The sequence below is a fragment of the Lissotriton vulgaris genome, chromosome 5 (assembly GCF_964263255.1).
Source record: "Lissotriton vulgaris chromosome 5, aLisVul1.2, whole genome shotgun sequence".
NCBI classification, from domain to species: domain Eukaryota; kingdom Metazoa; phylum Chordata; class Amphibia; order Caudata; family Salamandridae; genus Lissotriton; species Lissotriton vulgaris.
This window is the reverse complement of record NC_141693.1, coordinates 750,889,239-750,911,924: the sequence shown is the minus strand read 5'-3', so window position 1 is coordinate 750,911,924 and position 22,686 is coordinate 750,889,239. Positions and strand designations below refer to the sequence as shown.

Below are 22,686 nucleotides of genomic sequence, written 5' to 3'. Positions count from 1 at the left end.
GGTGGATGGTGATAAGATCTCTAGGATCTTTCTGGACCATTTTGAAAAAATTTACTCTACGAAATACCAGGTAGAGGAAGTAATGATCCAGGAATATTTTGCAAATATAGAGATCCCCAGAATCTCTGAAAATCGGGTTAACCAAATCGGGCTTGAAATAAATACCTCTGAAATACAAGAATGTATAAAGGCAACATCAGGGGCAAAGGCTTCCGGTCAGGATGGATACCCAATTGAATTTTACAAGGCTTTTTTTAAAGAACTAGTAACTCCCTTGAAAAAGTTATTTAACTATATTAGATTAGGGGGGCATGTCCCCGTGGAGTTTAAGGAATCTACAATAATATGTTTTGTTAAAAAAGACAAAAACCAAAACAACGTCAATTCATACAGGCCAATTAGCTTATTAAATTCGGATTATAAAATCCTCATGAAAATATGGGTGGAAAGATTTGTGCTCGCAGCCCAGGAAGTTATCCACCAAGATCAGACTGGGTTTATTGCAGGACGTTATATGGCAGAAAATACAGAGGCAGGCATTTGACTATTTTAATATAAATCTGCCTCAGAATAAGGATCAGCCTTCTGAGGAAGCTTATTGTGAGCCTAAAGAAGGAACTGTCCTAGAAGAGCTTGAGCCTGATCAGGTTGAGTTTCTTGGGACAGGGGGACCTTCCAGGGCAGATCTGAGGCAGACGCAGTTGGACCGCACTTCTCAAGCAAGACATTGTGGACTATGTACTTGGTCTCCGAGCGTCCCAGGTGGCAGCTGGAACGCACCCTGCTACAAAATCAGGATTGGGTTTCAGGATTCAGAGAATGGATTACACAATTCTTTGAAATGAATGATAATACAGCTGAACCCTTTTCAGTTTGGGACGGATTTAAAGCAGCAGCACGCGCCCAGATCATCGCGTATACCAGTGCCCAGGCGAATGAAAGAAAGCTAAAAATATATAAGCTTCAGTCAGCCGTAGAGAAGGAATATGCTCTACAGTTCCAACAACATTCGAGTCAATTAGAACAGGCTAAAGCTCTTCTACAGGATTTTTTTATTGTGGAAGAGATAAATAGCTCGATAGCCTTCCAGCAAAAGGTCTACGAAGACATCCAGTTGGTGGGAAAATTACTGGCTAACTCTACGAGAAAGAGGCAGGAATCATCAGTGATAGTGAAAATCCGAGACCCTCAGAGTGGACTGGAGGAGGTGGATGGTGATAAGATCTCTAGGATCTTTCTGGACCATTTTGAAAAAATTTACTCTACGGAATACCAGGTAGAGGAAGTAATGATCCAGGAATATTTTGCAAATATAGAGATCCCCAGAATCTCTGAAAATCAGGTTAACCAAATCGGGATTGAAATAAATACCTCTGAAATACAAGAATGTATAAAGGCAACATCAGGGGCAAAGGCTTCCGGTCAGGATAGATACCCAATTGAATTTTACGAGGCTTTTTTTTAAAGAACTAGTAACTCCCTTGAAAAAGTTATTTAACTATATTAGATTAGGGGGGCATGTCCCCGTGGAGTTTAAGGAATCTACAATAATATGTTTTGTTAAAAAAGACAAAAACCAAAACAACGTCAATTCATACAGGCCAATTAGCTTATTAAATTCGGATTATAAAATCCTCATGAAAATATGGGTGGAAAGATTTGTGCTCGCAGCCCAGGAAGTTATCCACCAAGATCAGACTGGGTTTATTGCAGGACGTTATATGGCAGAAAATACAGAGGCAGGCATTGGACTATTTTAATATAAATTTGACTCCAGCCTGTATTTTAATGATTGATGCAGAAAAGGCGTTTGACTTGGTCAACTGGGCAGCATTGTTCTACTCTCTCGGTCAATTTGGATTCCCGGCCTCAATTATTAAGATGCTACATAATATCTATGAGGGAGCATCGGCTCAAGTAATAATCAATGCAAAACAGGCTGGGAAGGTTAAGGTAAATCGGGGAACAAGGCAGGGCTGCCCGTTGCCCCGTTGCTCTTTACTTTCTTTATTGAGCCTCTAGTGGTAAAGATCAGGGAAAATGTGGCAATTCAGTAAGTATGGGCGGAAAATCCGTTCCGCTTGCGGATTTTGCGGATTTTCGGTAAATTCGCAATCCGCGAGATTCGCGAATTTCCCGCAAAATCCGCAAATCCGCGAGCAGCGGATTTTATGGCTTGCTCGCACTGTTCGCGTGAGTTCGCGGCTTCCCAGTTCAACTTTGCGGCCCGCGAATAAGCGCTAAATTGCAGAAATACGATCTTAGCAAAACTGAAACTACTTACCAGGTTCAAAAGTTCAAGCTCATCATTAGTAGCCATTTCCTGTAGTGCTTCCTGAGGGGCCCCTCCAGAGTTCAGTTGCCTACTTGCAACTATTATGTGACCCTGCTCTGACCCTCAGAATAGTTACACATAGGCCACAAAGGTCCTGAATTACAGCTAAGGGAGACAAGCAGGAGCCAGGCTGGAAGTTCAAATCCAGTGACACATTAATCAGCCCCTAATTCATTATTGTCAGTTGGGGCAGGGCAGGTGTTGTAACTAATTTTGCAACAATGAAAGCACTTAGCAAGTGCAAAAGATCACTAATCAGGAAGCAGGTGCCAGCTAAAAAAATATTCTGTGACACATTAATCAGCCCCAAATTAATTCAGGTCACTTGAGGCAGGGAAGGTGTGCTTTGCTTTGCCACAATAATGTACACTGGACAACCAGAGGGTGCTGTGATGAAACAGAGGGTGGCATGGGTGAGCCAGAGGGTGGCATGAGTAGTCAGAGAGTGGCAGTGGTGACAGAGGGTGGCAGTGATGAAGAAGAGTGTCCCAAACAGGCTGGACACGTAGAAACAACAAGTTCGCAAAACTTGCGACCCGACAGGTAAGTTCGCGTTTGCGAAATTGTACAAAAACCCTCGCGAACTGGCAGAAACCCGCGCGAACACAAAAAAAAAAATCCGCAAATTCGCGAGAATTCGCGGATTTTGCGGATTGCGAGTAGGCATGGGCGAATTTTGCGAATCTCGCGTTCGCGAATTTTGCGGATTTGCGAACTCGCAATCCGCAAAATCCGCGAATTCTCGCAAATTTGCGGATTTTTTTTTTTGTGTTCGCGCGGGTTTCTGCCAGTTCGCGAGGGTTTTTGTACAATTTCGCAAACGCGAACTTACCTGTCGGGTCGCAAGTTTTGCGAACTTGTTGTTTCTACGTGTCCAGCCTGTTTGGGACACTCTTCTTCATCACTGCCACCCTCTGTCACCACTGCCACTCTCTGACTACTCATGCCACCCTCTGGCTCACCCATGCCACCCTCTGTTTCATCACAGCACCCTCTGGTTGTCCAGTGTACATTATTGTGGCAAAACAAAGCACACCTTCCCTGCCTCAAGTGACCTGAATTAATTTGGGGCTGATTAATGTGTCACAGAATATTTTTTTAGCTGGCACCTGCTTCCTTAGTGCTTCCTGATTAGTGATCTTTTGCACTTGCTAAGTGCTTTAATTGTTGCAAAATTAGTTACAACACCTGCCCTGCCCCAACTGACAATAATGAATTAGGGGCTGATTAATGTGTCACTGGATTTGAACTTCCAGCCTGGCTCCTGCTTGTCTCCCTTAGCTGTAATTCAGGACCTTTGTGGCATATGTGTAACTATTCTGAGGGTCAGAGCAGGGTCACATAATAGTTGCAAGTAGGCAACTGAACTCTGGAGGGGCCCCTCAGGAAGCACTACAGGAAATGGCTACTAATGATGAGCTTGAACTTTTGAACCTGGTAAGTAGTTTCAGTTTTGCTAAGATCGTATTTCTGCAATTTAGCGCTTATTCGCGGGCGCGAAGTTGAACTGGGAAGCCGCGAACTCATGCGAACAGTGCGAGCAAGCCATAAAATCCGCTGCTCGCGGATTTGCGGATTTTGCGGGAAATTCGCGAATCTCGCGGATTGCGAATTTACCGAAAATCCGCAAAATCCGCGAGCTGAACGGATTTTCCGCCCATACTTAATTGCGAGTTCGCAAATCCGCAAAATTCGCGAACGCGAGATTCGCAAAATTCGCCCATGCCTACAATTCAGCCCCCTATCATTGGTATGTCTAAACTAAAGTTGTTTGCCGATGACATTATCCTTTATTTAATACCTAAAAAAGAAAATATTGAGAACTTAATGAGAGAGTTTAAGGATTATGAAAAGATAGGGGGCTATAAAATAAATGCCAAAAAAAACAAGGTCCTTGCTTTAAACACCGATCTACATTTTCTCCCTATTTATTTGCAGGCCCAAGCTGCAAGAAGTGACCCAATTAGATACCTGGGTATTTTCGTGACTTGCGAATATGATAAGCTTTTTGCCATGAATTACACTAGAATGAAGAATAAAATTCAGAACCTTCTAGATCAATGGCTTTTGCTTCCATTATCAGTTATAGGCAGAGTATCATTGATTAAAATGTCAGTGCTGCCCCTGCTTATATTTCTGTTCAGCAATGTTCCAATTAAAATTAATTTAGGTTTCTTTAAAGAGTTGGAAACAATGCTGAGAGGTTTTATTTGGGGCAACAAAGCTTCGAGAGTCAAGCTGCCAGTGATACAACTTCCAGTTGATCAAGGAGGTTTAGCTCTACCCCATTTAAGGACCTACTATGAAGCTGCATTTTTTGATATATTGGCAGGATTATTGAGGGTTAATCAGACAAGAGATAATTTTTTTCTTATAAAGATGTTACAAGAGGCAGGTTCTCAAATTCCAATTTTTTTGAAAATTGCAAAGCTTCCAAAGAGGTCAAGATACAAGACGCTAAGAGAATATGCCTCAAGACTGTCGCTCCTTTTTAAAAAACATGGTACCGATGGCTCCCATTATTTAAGTTTAATTGAATGTACTCAAAGAGGCCTCCTAGTAAGTTTAAATCACATAAAAAATTGGGAACTTTGCGGTCTCCGTGAGTTGAGACTTTTTGTTGTCCAAAACAGGGTAATTAGTTGGCAGGAGGTGGTTGCTAGAACGAATAGTCCCAGGCGTCCGACTATTTTTGAATATATGCAAATCGTCTACTTCATCAGAAATTAGATAAGTGGCCTGCTTAATTCTCCTAATGTCATGTTAACAGCCCTGTACGGAGGAAAAAATAAAGGTATAGGATATTGGTACAAGATGCTTCATTGCTCTGGACAAACCGTACTAGTAGACAGACATCTTGAGAAAATAAGCCTCTCGACTCAATGTACTTTTTCCTCGAAGGATTGGGAGGCCCTGTGTCAGTTGGGAGATAAATATTTACGTGCAGCCAATTTTAAGAGGATGTCCTTTTTATCTCGTTGGTTAGCGTATTATACACCAGAGGCTCTGGAGAAGATGTACCCTGAAGTTGAGAATAAGTGTTTCAGATGTATGGCTAGTGATCAGGGAGGATGGCACCATATTTTCTTCGCTTGCCCGCAGCTAGAATCATTTTGGAAGGGGATATTTGCAGATATCGAACAGGCCATTGGGAAATCTTTTCTGCCAGTGGCAGAAGTGGCCCTGTTCGGTATGTGCAAGGATAGGAGTGGGTTCAATAAAGCTGAAGAAGTATTTATATTTATATGTTGCGCTGTTGCTCGTTCTTTAATACTTCAAAACTGGAAATCCAGGTAGATCCCATCACACTTAAAATGGTTTAATAAAATGAGGAGAACCTGTCTTTTTGAAAAGGCTTATGCTGGCAGAGAGAGAGCCATCGGGAGATTTGAAAGGAATTGGAAATATTTTGGGAATCTAGAACAATTGAAGGGAGGATGATTCGAGAAAAAAATCGAGAGTAGACGATATAAGTTTTTTCACTATTAACAGCCTTTTCATCTGTGAATGTAACAGTTTTTTTTTAGGACATTTGCACTTTATTAGCACTTTTTGCAGTTTTACACTAGCTTGCACTAAGCACTTTCAAGATTGCACTTTATTGTACCTCTTGCACCTTGCAGTAGCACTTTATTGCAGTTTTGCACTTTTGCAGATGCACTTTATAAATTGTAAATTTTGTACATGTCCTGAAAGTTTTAATGATGTTTTTGGCTGCTTTTTCTATCTCGATGAATCTCGCTCATATTTATCTTTCAATCTCTTGTCTGATATTTTAAGTTTTTTTAGAAATTTATTGAAATGTATTGATATTGAAATTTAAAGTGAAATATGTTTTGTACCTTCGGTTACCTATTGCTCTGTTCAATAAAAAAAAGACTTAAAAAAAAGGGATTGTTCCCAGGACCTGCGAGCAAGTACCACCACAGGTTTACCGCCTTTAAGCTTTGATTCCGCTTCAAGGAGATTTATACCCTGTTGCCAATCTACTAGATACTTCAATTGATTTGAAGAGCATCATGATACAGCCCCACATCTAGACTGAACACAGCGGATATTGTCCCCTGTCTTTTCCACACGTGCTCCCTTAGTCCTGAAGAAGACTCCACCACAAGGACCACTAATCATCCTGTACAAGAAGGGGTCGAAATGTCGACTACAATCTAAATACAAACTCCAGTGACACCTTATAAGAGAAATTCAGGGTCCTACAGAGATATGTATCATAATGGGAACATCATGATCATGTATGGAAACGTATATAGCGAATACATTTGATGCATATGTGTCACCGCTACCTTTCCTGGTCCCTCACCTGCACTGAAACACTTCATCCCCATCTCCCTCTCACTCTATTTTCACCTTGAGCACTGTACAAAAAAGATTTTTTACTATCCTGAACTATTGAGCATATATTAGACTCATATTGTTAGATGCCTTGATTTGTACTGCATCTGTTCCTTTGAAAAAATACAAAACATTCAAAAGTGGATCAAATGACCGCATTTATATTTGTGTTGTGTGTTTTTGTAAATATATACATAACTGTTCTAACTTCCGCGACCACATTGTATAATACGGTATCCCCCGGAGTAGACTCACAGGAAGGCTGGTTGGGGCGCGGCTAATTGATCTGTTAAATTCTGGCCTGCCTGCCCAGCGCTGTTCATGATTATTCTATCTCTGATGTGTAGCATTTTAAATTTGATGGCGCATTTACATGCTCATATATGTTAGACAATATTAGCCTGCTGGTGCTGCCTCATTGGCAGTGTGCCTCAATTGCAATATTGTCAGAGGGGCGCGAGAATGCGTGACTAATGCATTCTAATGCGGTGATGCGGACACTAGCATTAAAATGCGTTAGTCGAAAGCCTGATGCAGCGCTACCCTAACGCAGCCCTGAAACTGCGAAAAGTAAAATTATAATAACGTTATTATAACTTTATTTTTCCTGCTCAAAGAGATCATTTGTTAAAGTTTTCATGTTAATCACAGCACCCATCATGAGCTGAAATTACCATGAAAACTTGAACAAATGCACACAATCACCCCGCAGCCCAGCTCTATTAAGAAAAGAAATGCAGCAACATAGCTGCCAAGGTTTCAAATTGCTATGTGGGATGGTTTCAAACCTGCCCTAACACCATTCACGTGGATCTGTGTGTGTGGAAATCCACAGTGTTTTCAAGTTCAAAGTTTGGAGTGATATTTGGTACTGCACCCACACGCATGTCTTGTTATTGGCGGACATAGCCTTGGTTTCAGCGCCCATAGACCTTACACTGCCGCACACAGAGGAAAGAAAAAAGAAGGAACATTGCTTCTAACCCCTGTATCTTTAGACCAAAGACCACAAAACTGAAAAAAAGCAAAAGGAAGAAGAAACAATATTTTAGTGACATCCCTAAACAACAAAAATCAAGCAGAATAATGTTAGCCCAGTCTTTCTTACTGCTACCTTATATAACAAAGGTACATTGTATTGGCCCCTTCTGGAAAAAATAAAAATGTTTCTTTCACTCTTTTCTTTGAATGGCATTTATTTTGTGGTTGTTCTGTTTTTTTTCAATATTTATATGTTTACACTGGTGAGGGCTATTTCCCTTCCGGTGGGATTTTATCAGTTATTATAGGTTTAAACTTAAAACCGGACAGCCTAACTATATCTAAGGCCCAACCCCAAGGCTCTACTTACTGCCCAACATTGTTGAACCCATACATGGAGCCCCTAACGGAAATCCTTAAACTTGCCCACATCTCTTACCACATGTTTGCAGACAACACTCAACTCTACATAAAAATCACTTTGCCTGATGACATCAATATCCTTCATCTCACCTTGATAAAAATGCAACATTGGCTGACTTGAAATCACCTCAAGCTCAATGCCCTTAAAACTGAATTCTTATTTATCCTGGCACCCTTCATTGCTCTTATATTAAACACTTGCTTCCACATCCTACTTTCTTTAAATGTACCAAACACCTCGTTGACTCTGCTAAATCCCCAGATATAACCTTGGACAAATCCCTCTCCATGCAATAACCCATCAGTGCCGCCACCAGGTGTGCTAACCATCAGTTGCATATTCTTAGGAAACTCAAACCTTTCCGACCCCCAGCAGAACTCAAACAGCAGTTCAAGCTCTTGTACTACCGAAACTAGACTACAGTATATCTAACGTTGTGGACCTCCCAAAAAATATAACTTGCACCACTGAAGGCCACACTGAATGCAGCAGATAGGCTCATCACAGGATCAAAAAAAAGGGTTACCACCACCCCATACCGCCAGTCACTGAAATGGCTACCCTAAGAGGCTAGGATCCAGCTCAAAATTCCATGTATGACCCATAAAGCTTTGCACCACAGCACCCCCTCCAACCTTGCACAGAAATGAACCCTTTCAGGTGGAAACAGACCGTCAGAAGTGTAAGCTCCTTACTCCTCAAGTGACAAAAATTCAAGAAAAAGAAAACATATAGCCGATCCTTCTCCAGAGTTGCCCCCAGAATCTGGAACTATCTCCCTCCCGAGATTAGATGCAACCCTTCTCCAGCCATCTTAAAGAAAAAAAGAAAAATTATATTATCCAACAAATTCACCACACACTGAACTGAGAACCTACCCCCTATCTTCGTGATCAGTTCCCATCCACCTGCTCCCCGAAGCTTGCATGGTTCTCTCCCCTGCTTCGCTTTTTTTCACTTTCAGACCTGGAATTATGTTGGACTATGTCTTCTTACCACTCTTCTTCCCATATGTGCATGTAAATACTATTCTCAATGATATATACCATGTTATGTATACTATCTCAGTCTGTTCTATATTATTATTTGTCTGCTTTTGCTTGTCCTATAAAGCATTTTGTCACCCGAAAGGGTTGTGTTCGGAATATATAAAACTCCAAATAAAGAAATAGGCCTTAACTACTAGCTTACATTGACAACATTAATGTTTGCAGAAGGAAAGTGTACTGGTAGTTTGTGTGAAGGAGCATTCTCTGTGTGCAAATGTTTCTCTCTTTGTATTTTCATATCAAGAAATCTGCAACATATAAGCCTTTTTCGTGGTGATGTTTGTTTTCTAAAATATGACTATTAATTTATGTTCTGCAATACGCAATATGCAGGATATTCCTAACAAGGTCCTATGCTCTAGTCTTTTCTGGGGGGCATTCACTAGTTGAGCTGCCTACTGTATTTCTGAATTGTACAAATGTCATGTAATTTCCTTCATTACCTGGGCACATTTCATTCAATAATATGCAGCAAGGTGGTTGTTTACTAGATGTATCTAATTTGCTGTATCTTGAATATTTGAAAAGTGATTGGTTTACGTGAATGTATCTTTGTTAATCCAGCCCTATTATGTCCTGTCAGACCATACTGAGTGTTTTGTTTCTTTACCTAAAATTCTATGAAAGATTACGTTTTTGGGAGATGTGCCAGAGCTTTTTGCACTAGTTTAGAGAGCAGACAATATGTTAGTCTGTCTTTTGATTTATTCTTTGACTTTTCTTTCTTAACAATGCAGACTCTTTGCCAGTTTGTCATTTGATTAAGACTTAGCCCTAGCCCAATGCCTTTGCACAAAACACTGTCAGTCCTTTTACTAAACTATATATTGGTTCTGGCTGACTGCTTGCTTTAGAGGTTTTCCTTATGTAAAATCTTTGGCATTATCTGATTTTGACCCATTATGTTTGCTGATATATAACGATCAACTTTTTGACTTCTGTGAGGAGCCCAATCTTGAATAAACCCTTATGGGTTTGACTTGAATTCTTGTCTTGTGGAAGTTAAATGCATTGGCACTGGACTTAATCTTATTGTATTGTATTGTAAGGGCATTTATATAGCACTTACTACCCCTGACGAGGCGTCAAAGCGCTTTTTCGGCGAGTAGCACGCCACTCCGGGACCCCTAGAGGATTAGTGTTGAACTAGTATAGTGAAACATGGAAGTACATTTTAAGTAGTGGATAAGTTAGTCAGTTATTTGGATTTGGACTGATAGCAGAAGGATAGAGGAGGAAAAAGGTTTGTCTTTATATAGCGCTTGTTACCCCTGATGGGGTGTTGGCGCACGCTATTCAGGAAGCCCATAAAGGATTAGTGGTGAATTAATATGGTGAAATATGAAGTAATTTCAGTGGTGAATATTAGTCAGTTATTTGGGGTGAGAAGGATAGCGGAGGGATAAAAGGGGAAGAAAGGTTTGCATTCATATAGCACTTGTTACCCCTGATGGGTGTTGAAGCGCTTTTCTGGCGAGTAGCATGCCACTCCGGAACCCATAAAGGATTAGCCATGCCATGCGCCAACACCATCACCTCATCAGATCCGCCAAAAAGACCTCCTTCAAGGACTGCCTCGACAACAACACACACAACAGCAAAGAGCTCTTCAACATTGTGAAGGAACTTTCCAACCCCAGCTCCAACACCAACAACATCCCACCATCGCAAGACCTGTGCAACTCCCTTGCCTCCTTCTTCCACCTCAAGATCGCAGACATACACGACAGCTTCGACAACCAGACCACCATGGCAGCAGACAACACCCCGGACCCCACGGCCAACCCTCAGCGACCCCCTGCTCTCATGGACGAACATCAACGACGGCGACATCATCAAAATCATGAGCACCATCCACTCCGGCTCCCCGTAAGACCCATGCCCTCACCACATCTTCAACAATGCCAGCCCCACCATCGCACCCCACCTCGGCAAGGCCATCAACATTGCCACCAACCACGCACACAACTTGGGATTCATCCTCGACTCAACATTCTCCAGTATTAGGGGTGTCTTTCATAGATTCACATGCCTGAATCATTCCCCGTCGTCGGAGTGGGAGTCCCACGGTACATAAAAAAGCAATAAAATGCTATAAATATATAGTAATACCAATAGAAAAGAACCAGGAAGTAACACAGCCAATGGTACAGTAGGCAAAAACTTCCCATCTATGACTATCATAGTCATTTTGTATGGTCCAAACTACAGCCAATCAGGCGCTAGCACCCACCAGAATGTTCTCCCCAGAGGCTCAGGCTCTCAGATTTTCTACCGCACGTCGTGTGAAGGGAGTCTCCCTGAGCTCTGCTCAGTTTTTTCAATTCCTACTTCATCTGTGTCTTCTCTTCAGGATGTCTTCAAAGAAATCTCTCTTCAGAACCTGTGACTGCTGTGGTAAGCCTCGGCTTTTTGAGAAGGATCCACACAATAAGTGTATTTATTGTCTCTACCCAGACCACCAGGCCTCTGATTGTAAAATCTGCAGAAAAATGCCTCAGAAGACTCTCAGAGATAGAGAGGGTCGTTTACTGCTGTGGTTGAAGAGGCTAAAGGATTCTCCAAATCCTGTTTCAGAAGTAGGCAGTGTCACATCTGCTTCCACTTCAGCCTCCAGGAAGAGATCCGCGCCTGAGGAAATGTCATCTCCCAGGGCTAAGCTGTCTAAAAAACAACCACCTGCTAAGGGACTGGATCAGCCTTCCACTTCTCAGGCTGTCCCCACCTCCAGGGGCATGGAAGGCGCTTCTGCTTCCTCAAAGGGGAAGAAACTCAAGCTTCCCTTATCTTCTGACAGGATTTTACCACAGAATCCATCTCCGTCTCCTGTGAAGTCTTCTTCAGCTTCCTCGTCGACGAGGACGACGACCTCAGTGACATCTACGGTAACATTTTCGTCTCCTAAACCTAGTATGGTTATGTCCTCGTCTACGGCATCTCCAACGATGGTTTTTGTTTCTGTGAGGCCTATCTCGTCGACGTCCGTCGTCGACGCCTCGTCGTCGACGTCTTTAAAGGCTTTACCGCCGACGAAAAAGACTCCGTCGACGAGCTCTTCATCAGGCTCTACGCCGTCGACGAAAATACCGCCGTCGACGAGGAGTGACTCGACCACGAAGACGGTCCCGTCGACGAAAGGTGTCCCGTCGACGAAGAGTGCCCCGTCGACGAAGAATGTTCCGTCGACGAAGAGTGTCCCGTCGACGAAGACTGTCCCGTCGACGAAGAGTATCCCGTCGACGAGGAGTGTCCCGTCGACGAAGAGTGTCCCGTCGACGAAAGGTGTCCCGTCGACGAAGAGTGTCCCGTCGACGACGAGTGTTCCGTCGACGACGAGTGTTCCGTCGACGACGGGTATCCCGTCGACGACGACTATTTCGTTGCCGAAAAGTGTCCCGTCGACGAGAGGTGATCAGTCGGCGACAAATCCATCGACGCCGCAGTTATCCTCATGCACGGCACTACAGGTGTGGTCTCCGTCGACGGTGTTCTTAACACCACGCCAAGCAGCAGAACAGCTGCGCAACACTGTAATGAGCCTTTCACCCCTGCGTGCTTCACCTCACAAGGTGTCCTCTGAAGTCCCAGACCAACTACTGGATTCTGACAGTGACAATGAGATGGCCCAGAATACTTTTGGACAGGCCACTAGTCCATCGGAGTTACATATTAAACTTCAAGATGATGAATATGAGGATCCTCACACTCCTGCTGAGGTATCGATGCCTGTCACTACCCCGGTTGGTCAAGTGCCTTTGGATTTAATATCCAATTTACAACTTATGCTGGACGATTACTATCGGAGGTTTCCACCTTCGGAATCGGCAGGTTCTGGACAAGCAACTCCAATTTCGGAAACGCCTCCACCCGTGCTCCCATCGGTGGTCCCACCTTCACACCCACAACCTGCTCACGAAGAGGACCCGCAATCCTCGGAAGATGACGACCAACGGGAGGAAGGAGAAGTGGATGATTTATCGGAGTGGGAGGACTATCAGGTCCAATCTCCTTCTACATCTCCTCAGACTGCGTCGGCCTCCCCTCCTGTTGATGTAGCAAATTTCCACTTGCTGATGGAGCGTGCAACTGCACGTTTTCATATGAAGATGGAGCATACTCAACAAGAATGTTTCCTTTACGATTTTAAAGATCAACCCAGACGACAAATTAAAACAATACCCATTGTGGAATTCATCTGGAAGGAAGGCGTTAAGGTGATGTCAACACCGGCTTCCATTCCTCCAGTTTTGCCAAGAATTGATAAGAAATATAAAGCTCCAGACAAGACGCCTGCCTGTCTCATTGGACAAGCAAAACTTGACTCGGTAATTGTCCAGGCGGCTCAGAAAAGGGCCAGAAATCCGTCCTCTGCAGTTACGGCACCACCGGATAGAGATGGCAGACGCCTAGACTCAATAGGAAAACGAGTTTCCACCATGGCTGCAACAACTGTCCGTGCTGCTAACGCACTAGCCATCTTAGGTCGTTACGACCGTCAAATGTGGTCCGACATCTCACCATTTATCGACCTACTCCCTGAGCCATCCAAGGCAGAAGCACTCCAGATTCTCCATGAAGGTCAAAGGACCTCTGAAGAGATAATTGATTCAGCTGTTGATGTGGCATCTACAGGTTTTCGCCAATTAGCAGGGGCTGCGGTTCTTCGTAGACAAGGATGGTTACGTTCCACGGCCTTTAGACAGGAAGTGCAAAACCGAGTTCTAGACATGCCATTTGATGGCGAATATTTATTCGGCCCCGAGGTAGAAGAGGCCTTACAGACTATCAAAAAGGATACCGAAACGGCCAAATCCTTAGGCACTCTACAATTTCACAAACCGCCCTTTCGAGGAGCGAGAGGACGAGGAACGTCCTTCAATAGAGGTGGATACCAGCAACAACATCAACAATCCTCATACCGTCAGGGTAATCAGCGCTACCAAAATCAGCGCTACCAGTCTTATGGGCAGAAAAAATCTCAATACACCCCAAACAGGGGTAGGACAACATACCGCGGCAAGGACAAGCGACAATGATACTCTTCACCTGCCACCACCGTCCTTTCACCCTCTCAAAAGACTTGGCGGAAGAATCTCCAAATTTTACTCCAATTGGCAGTCGATAACAACGGACAAATGGGTCCTGGATATTGTCGCCAGGGGCCATGCCCTAGAATTCGAAAAATTTCCCCCAAATGTACCGCCAAAGGGCCCGCCTCCAGCTCACCTGAAGGAGCTGCTTACCCAAATCAAAATGATGATACAAAAAGGAGCTATCGAGAGTGTTCCTCAGAGGATGAGAGGACTGGGATTTTACTCCAGGTTCTTCCTGATCAGAAAGAAGAACGGGGAGTGGCGCCCGATCCTCGACCTTCGAGCATTAAACAAATACCTAAGGAAATTAACTTTCCGGATGCTCTCTCTTCAAGAAATTTTGCATCTTTTATCACCGGGAGATTGCATGGTCACCCTAGACCTCCAGGATGCATATTTCCACATCCCCATCCTGCCTCGCCACAGGAAATTCCTTCGCTTCAGGGTGGCTGGCAGGGACTACCAATTCAAAGTCCTTCCTTTTGGACTACGGTCAGCTCCAAGAGTTTTTACGAAGGTTTTAGCTCCAGTAGCTGCGCACCTCCGGCTGGAGGGAATACAAATTTTCCCATATCTGGACGATTGCCTTATAAAGGCCAATTCTCATGGCACCGTTCAACGTCACCTTCACCAGTGTCTCTACCTGTTTCAGTCTCTAGGCCTGACAATAAATTTCTCCAAATCCCAAATGCAATCGTCTCAAAGAATAGCATTCTTAGGAGCAATGTTGGACACTCACAAATGCAAAGCCTTCGTCTCCAAGGAGAGACAAATGAAAATAATTCGGCTAGCACAAGATCTCATGCAAAGAAAGTCAGCTTCTGTCCGACTATACAAATCCTTTCTGGGGATGGCATCGGCTTGTATTCCATTGCTTCCAAATTGCAGACTTCAAATGAGGCCGCTCCAGGAGGAACTAGTACTGCAGTGGCAACAGGTTTCAGGCACTTTCGAGGACCTCATTCAAATCACAACACTCATGAAGGAGTCTCTCCTGTGGTGGACACAGAAATGTCATCTCAGTCAGGGTCATGCGTTCCTTCAAGAACCACCAAGTCTCACCATCACTACAGATGCATCCCTCGAGGGCTGGGGGGCTCATCTGCAAGGCTTCACGATCAGTGGCAAATGGACTGTACAACAGAAACGGTGGCACATCAATCGTTTGGAACTGAGAGCCATTTTCCTTGCCCTCAAGGCGTTCTGTGCCATCATTCAGAACACCAATGTGTTGATAAGAACAGACAACACAACAAGTATGCACTACGTCAACAAGCAGGGAGGAACTCGATCTCTTCTCCTGTCTCAAGAGGCGCAGGAATTATGGACATGGGCTCTTCACCACAATGTACAGTTACATGCGGTGCATGTTCCGGGAACGGAAAACGTCCTTGCGGATGCACTCAGCAGGACCACAATCACCAACCACGAATGGGAGCTCCACCAGAACACAGTGGACCACATCTTTCATCAGTGGGGTTGGCCAGACCTAGACCTATTTGCGACAAGTACCAACAGCAAATGCCTGAGCTTCGCCAGCTGGCACCCCCACAAGAGTTCTCTGGGGAATGCATTCTCCCTCGATTGGTCCCTGAGGTTTGCGTACGCTTTCCCACCGATTCCGTTAGTCCCCAAGGTTCTGAGGAAGATGAGGAAGGAACCTTGCCGACTGATCCTGATCGCGCCCAGATGGCCGCGCCAGTATTGGTTTACAGAGCTCCTCCTACTATCAGAGAGCAAACCAATTCAGTTACATCCAATCCCGAACTTGCTCAGTGTTCAGGAAGGTCAAGTCTTTCATCCGGACCCAGCATCGCTGAGATTAGCAGCTTGGCTCCTGAACACCATGAGTTTGCACACTTGAACATCCCAGCAGACTGTAAAGAGGTGTTGGCCAAAGCTAGAGCACCAGCAACCATCAAGACTTACAGTCTCAAATGGAAACGCTTCTGTATCTGGTGCCGTTCAGCAGGTGTTCACCCTTTTTTGGCAAAACCTGAGGAAATTCTTCCTTTTTTCTTGCAGTTGGCACGAACAGGTCTGTCCCATGCTACTTTGAAAGTATTTCTAGCTGCAATATCCAGATATCGACAGGATGGGTCCAATTCTCTGTATTCATCAAGAATTATTCAACAGTTCTTTAAGGGTCTCTTTAGAATGTTCCCTCCAGTACGTCGTCCACCTCCTTTATGGCATCTGAATGTGGTTCTGGGTCAACTCATGCGTCACCCATTTGAGCCCATCCATCGAGCTGACTTGAAGTATCTTTCATGGAAAGTATCACTGCTTTTAGCCTTAACATCCGCAAAGAGAGTTAGTGATATCCAAGCTTTCACTGTTCATCATCCTTTCCTCCAATTCACTAGCGATTCTGTAATACTTCGCACCAATCCCAAATACATTCCGAAAGTGCCTTCGGATTTTCATTTGAACGAACCTATTGTTCTTAAATCATTTTTTCCAGACCCGCAAACTCCTGCGGAAAGAGCTTTACACTCGCTTGACATTAGAAGATGTCTCAAATTCTATCTACAAAGAACTTCTGCTGTACGCACCTCCGACCAGTTGTTCATTACCTACGGTGCGATTCGTAAAGGGCAGGCAGTATCAAAACAGACTATTGCAAGATGGATATCTGCTGCCATTGCCTTTTGCCATGCACAGGCTGGGAGACCGTTACCATCTGCGCCCAGAGCGCACTCTACAAGAGCAGTCTCCTCATCTACGGCCTTATTTGCTGGAGTCCCACTTCAGCAGATCTGCAAGGCGGCGACTTGGGCAAGCCGCCATACCTTTACCAGACATTACTGTCTAGAGTCCATCAGCGAGGCTGATACTTCTGTGGGTCGAGCTGTTCTACGGAACCTGTTTCATTAAGGTGAGCCTCTGTTTTCCCACCTCCTTGTTTCTGCTGTCAGACGCTTCTTATGTTATGTTTTCACATATTTTCTTGATTGCATTATGTTATGCTTTATATGATATGTGTTTATTCACTTCGCATTGTTATTTACATTACTAGCAGACAAGCTAGGTGTTATGAGCGTCTGTTCAGCAAAGATATGTACTGCTAGCTACTCTGATTCAGGCATGTGAATCTATGAAAGACACCCCTAATACTGGAGAAGAACAATAGTTACTTACCTGTAATCTGTGGTTCTCCAGTATTGGTGTCTTTCATAGATTCACATGCAACCCGCCCACCTCCCCTCAGAGGCTTTTAGGCTATTATGGTTACCTTCACTCCTTGCGAGAAAATCTGAGAGCCTGAGCCTCTGGGGAGAACATTCTGGTGGGTGCTAGCGCCTGATTGGCTGTAGTTTGGACCATACAAAATGACTATGATAGTCATAGATGGGAAGTTTTTGCCTACTGTACCATTGGCTGTGTTACTTCCTGGTTCTTTTCTATTGGTATTACTATATATTTATAGCATTTTATTGCTTTTTTATGTACCGTGGGACTCCCACTCCGACGACGGGGAATGATTCAGGCATGTGAATCTATGAAAGACACCAATACTGGAGAACCACAGATTACAGGTAAGTAACTATTGTTCTTCTCCATAACCAAGCAAGTCAACGCCATCTCATCCTCCTGCTTCAACACCCTCCGCATGCTCTGAAAGATCTACAGGTGGATCCCCACTGACACAAGAAAAACGGTTGCCCAGGCCTTCATCAGCAGCAGCTGGACTACGGAAACGCCCTCTACGTGGGAGCCCCGGCCAAAATACTGAAACGACTGCAAGGCAAACAGAATGCCTCCGCACGCCTGATCATCGACATCCCTCACCACAACCACATCACACCCCACCTGAGAGACCTGCACTGGCTTCCTGTCAACAAGAGGATCACCTTCAAGCTCCTCACCCACGCACACAAGGCATTCCACAACACTGGACCAACCTTCCTCAACAGACGACTCACCTTCTACATCCCAATTTGCCAGCTCCGCTCCGCCAACCTCACCCTCGCCACCGTCCCCCGCATCCGAAGAACGACCACTGGTGGCAGATAGTTCTCCTACCTCACCGCAGTCCCGGAGCGTCCTCCCCATCCTCCTGCGGCAGACCTTAGAACTTCTAGCCTTCTGACCTTCAGGGAACTACTCAAGAACTGGCTGTTTGAGCAGTAGCAGCACCCCCCCCCCCCCCACAGCGCTTTGAGACCCTTACAAGTGAGTAGCGTGCTCTACAAATGATTGATTGATTGATTGATTGATTGATTGATTGATTGATTAAAAATTAGTGTAGCAAAATATGAAGTAATTTGAGTAGTGGGTATGTTATTCAGTTATTTGGGTAGAGAAGGGTCGGTGGCGGGATAGAAGAGGGAAAGAGGTTTGTATTTATATAGCGCTTGCTACCCCTGATGGGGTTTTGAAGCGCAAGTAGCACGCTACTTTGGAACCCATCAGGATTAGTGTTGAATTAGCATGGTGAAACATGAAAGTAATTTTTGTGGTGGATATGTTAGTCAGTTATTTGGATTGAGAAGGGTTGGGGAGGGGTAGAAAAGAGGGAACAGTATAGAAAGGTTTGTTTTAGGGGATCGGTATAGTAAAAGAGGTGGCAGATGATGCAAGGAGGGGTAGAGTAGGAGAGAGTCTAGAAATGATTATTTTGGGGATCATAGCAGTGGTATGGGGTTTGGGATACATGAGAGAGTGGATGTAGAGGATATTTGATAGATGTATAGGATGAGAGATAGGGTAGTGCATTAGAAAGAGTAGTAGTAGAAAGAAATTTGAGATGAGTCAGAAGGCTGGGCTAGAAGATATATTGAGTGAAGTATAGGCTGAGAAATAGGGTAGTGCATTGGAAATGCTAAAATCTTATGAAGGCTCAGAGTCCTGATCTCTCATCTCAACCCACTTTACTCTTTTAATTAAAGCATCAACATGTGTGTAGTGCAGTTTTGATCAATAAGTAAAGCATGAGCCTCAGAGCTTTATATTCATCCATTTCAAGAGAAGAGAATTGTATTAAAGATGTACACATGCTTTTCTGAGCCAGTCTTCTACTTTGGTGTTATATTTCGACTGACTCCGTTGCACTGTGTTTTGCTTTTCCCCTCCCACAGCTACCAGCGCTCCCTGGACACCCTGCTGGAGCTGATTGCCATCCACGGGGACCGTTATAATCTCATAGTCGCCAGCCACAATGAAGAGTCGGTGAAGTATGCTGTGCGCAGGTGAGCAGGGTGTTCGTTAAGAAGATTCACCGTTTGATGGAGAATGGGACATCTATTAACAGAATGAGCCGGTGTGCTCATTTTCCTCCTTTCTCTTCATCTTTTCTCCTTTCCTTCCACAGCGCTAGCTTTCACTCCTCCCTTGTACATGTCTCTATAGTTCCTTCCCACCCTTTCCTGGTCTAACTCTCTTTCTAACATCTCCTCTCTTCCTGCTATCCCCGATAATCTTTTTCTTCTTTGTCTCTTCACTCACCCTATCTTTCGAACTTTCTCTTACATTGCTTCATTCCTACTCCCCGCTCTCTGCCTACACCTCTACTTCCGTGTCACTCTTTTCTCCCCCTATTTGGTTTTATTGGCGTGTCCCCTCTCCCTTCCCTGTTTCTGCTCTTCCTTACTGCCGTGTTTTATCTCGGTTCTCCGTAGTTACTCTTTGGTAATGTGGGTTGAGTCATTAAAATACTTGCTTAGAGCTCTGTCTTTTTCAGCAGGTTTTGTACCCAACTCTCATTCTCACTTGTTTCTCTCTAGGAAGTATGCCTGTGTATGCTCTTTCGATACTGTTTTCCTTCTTACAGACTATCGCCAGCTGACCACCGTCTTTCCTCAGGGCATCATCAACCTGTTATGTTCTTGCAATGAATCTTTCTTCATTGCAGCTACCTTTATCATTAGGGTATTGTGTTTGAACTCCATTGCTTTTACATTAGAACTATGTAAAAGTTTCTGTTAAATTTCATGAAATCCACTGAAAAGTTGACAAAGTTACACTTTCATAGTGAAATGTGTTTTGCCGGTAACTAGTGTGCCTTTTAAAGGAGAGCGCACTTTTAGTAAAAAAAAGTCTAGTGAGAAAGCGACCGGATATTGGATCGAGCAGAAAATGCGTCTCTAGGAGACATTTTCTTGCTAAACAGTCTACTGTGAAATCTTGTGAGCCCTTTTTTGTGCGAGCCACAAGCTCGTTTAAAAAAAAGTAGTTACCCATAATTGCACAATGTGAAATTTCAATTAATGTTTCCATTTTCTGGGGTAAAACGAAAGTCTACAATGTTGCAAATTTTGCAGGTTATTGCAAACGTTTACATGCAAGATAATTGATGGAGTGCTGACATTTTTCAAACACTCACTCAATGTGAAGAGATCTGGGTAAAAATCCATTGTTTCTATGCTTACCATTCCACCCCAGTTTGGACCCATCCATGTGCAAATCAGTCTTGAACATGCTCCCCATTGGAATAGTCCACCCCGAACTGCCTGGCCAGGTCCTTCAGGACCGAAAGCCAGCATCCTGGTACTTGTTTCAGGGTATCACCCCTCATCAGCCAGGCTAGCTTGAACTCAAGAGGCACAGCAAGCAAGGGACCCACATCTGGGCATATCCTTGGCCACTTAGGGTGAACATAGCAAAAACAACAAGAGCGATAGATTTAATCCAGAGATCTCTTGTCTGGGAGTGAGTGCTTGTAACGTTTCAGCACTTCTCCATCTTGTTGTGTTCGCTATGTTCGCCCTAAGTGGCCAAGGGTGTGCCCATGTATGGGTTCCTTGCTGATTTGCATATGGCTGGGTCCAAACTGGGGTGGCATGGTGAGTAAAAGAACGATGGATTTAACCCAGATCTCTTGAGTGGTTGAAAAGTGCCAGCACTCCTTCCGTCATCTTGTTATGTTTGCTATGCTATAAACTTTCAGCTAGGCACACTTAATCTGAAAACTGTTATTTTTATTGGTGGTATCTTTCATTTAGCTCCAGAAAAAAGTCATTTTTAGCAAAGAATGTCTATAATTGATCAGTGTTGAAAATTGAAAAAGTTAACTTAAGAAACCAATCAATTGGGGGTTGGTGGCATTAGAGCAACATGTCAGCAAGATCATGAGGGACGGAGTCAGTGAGAGGTAGCCTTTGGCCTACCAGTAAATATGTATTAAATGTCAAAAGTCTGCATGAAGTAAATCAGCAACAATGAAGAAACGCGATAGTAAAGCTTTTCTGGCTTTCTTCATTAGTCACAAATAGAAGCCACAATACCACCCCTGCTGCAATTTTCCACTTCAATTAACACAATTGTCCAAATCTGTTAAACAAAATTATTCATGCTTATATCATAACACTTAATATATTAAAGAGAATAGCTCCATCTGCTCCAAAGAAATATTTTTCAATAATTTTTTGTGTCTCCGCCCAATGCTGCGATTAGAACCCAAATCTGCATGTTTCAAGGTTAGTATGGGTGCATTCGAAATGTGGCAATGAGAGCAGTTTCGAGAATTGGAAGGTTCCGGTTGAATGCATTCTACCTGCCTGACAGTGTTTATAATGCACCAACAAATCCAGTGCATCATTTATGGCATTTTGGCGTAGGGCAGCTCAGCAAGGCAGCTTGCTACGCTGCCCTACACCAAAGTGAAAGGACAGGAATGCACCGGATTTAAGTAATAAAGCACATTCCTGTCCTTTCTGCCTGCCCAAGCGTTGATTCGGCATGGTGCACCATGCTGCAAGGGGGCCTCCGTTGCAGGCCAGATTGTTTTTATGCAGGAAGCGGAACCTTCCTGCAAAAAAACAGTTCAAGGAGGTGTTTTCCTTTTCTCTGTGTTCTGTAGAATGCAGCACACATGGAAAGTGGAAAAAAACGAGGACAAATGAAGTTATTTCTCCTCGTTACACCTCCCTTCAGGTAGTGTAAAGATTTGGCAATTCCCCAGGTTTATATGTTTTCTGTAAATCTGGGGCAGAGCCAAATTCTATGGGTGTTGCATGGGAAAACCCACTGCAACCCCCAAGTGCCTCCTGGTCGTAGAGTAAGACGATGCAGCACTTCATTGCCTTAACTCATGACTTATGAGGCCACTCAAAGAATGAAGGGTGGCTTTGCGTTGCTTCATAAATCTTTACGTGGTGCAAATGTGATGCAGGGCTCTCATAAATAGGCCACCTGGTCTCTTGCCCCAGCCTTAAAATTGTCTAGCCAAACAGACTTGCTTTAACTTTTGCCTGAAGGAAGACTGTGAGGATGAGTGCCTATAGCCTGATATATGGCTTTGCCGAATACAAAGGGTTTGAACGGAGAAAAAGTAACTGATTTCCTTTGATGGTATGATTACATTTCGCTTTATATTTGTGGCAAGCAGGGACACATTTTTAACAGCCAGATAGACCGGTCCCAGTTGATGCAGGAAGTTGATGCAGGAGACCTAGAAACTGAGGGGCATATTATCAACAACTAGCGATATTTATCGCTAAATAAGCTTAGAGACAT

At 43.9% G+C, this 22,686-nt stretch overlaps 1 protein-coding gene across 1 annotated transcript in view; it reads left to right on the top strand.

Annotated features, from left to right (window-relative positions):
• Nucleotides 1-22,686, top strand: part of PRODH2 (proline dehydrogenase 2) — a 458,908-nt gene that overhangs the window by 326,401 nt on the left and 109,821 nt on the right. Inside the window, exon 8 of the mRNA XM_086922192.1 lies at nucleotides 19,311-19,421. Coding sequence (XP_086778318.1) covers nucleotides 19,311-19,421 — 111 coding nt within the window. The remainder of the gene's footprint in view (nucleotides 1-19,310; nucleotides 19,422-22,686) is intronic.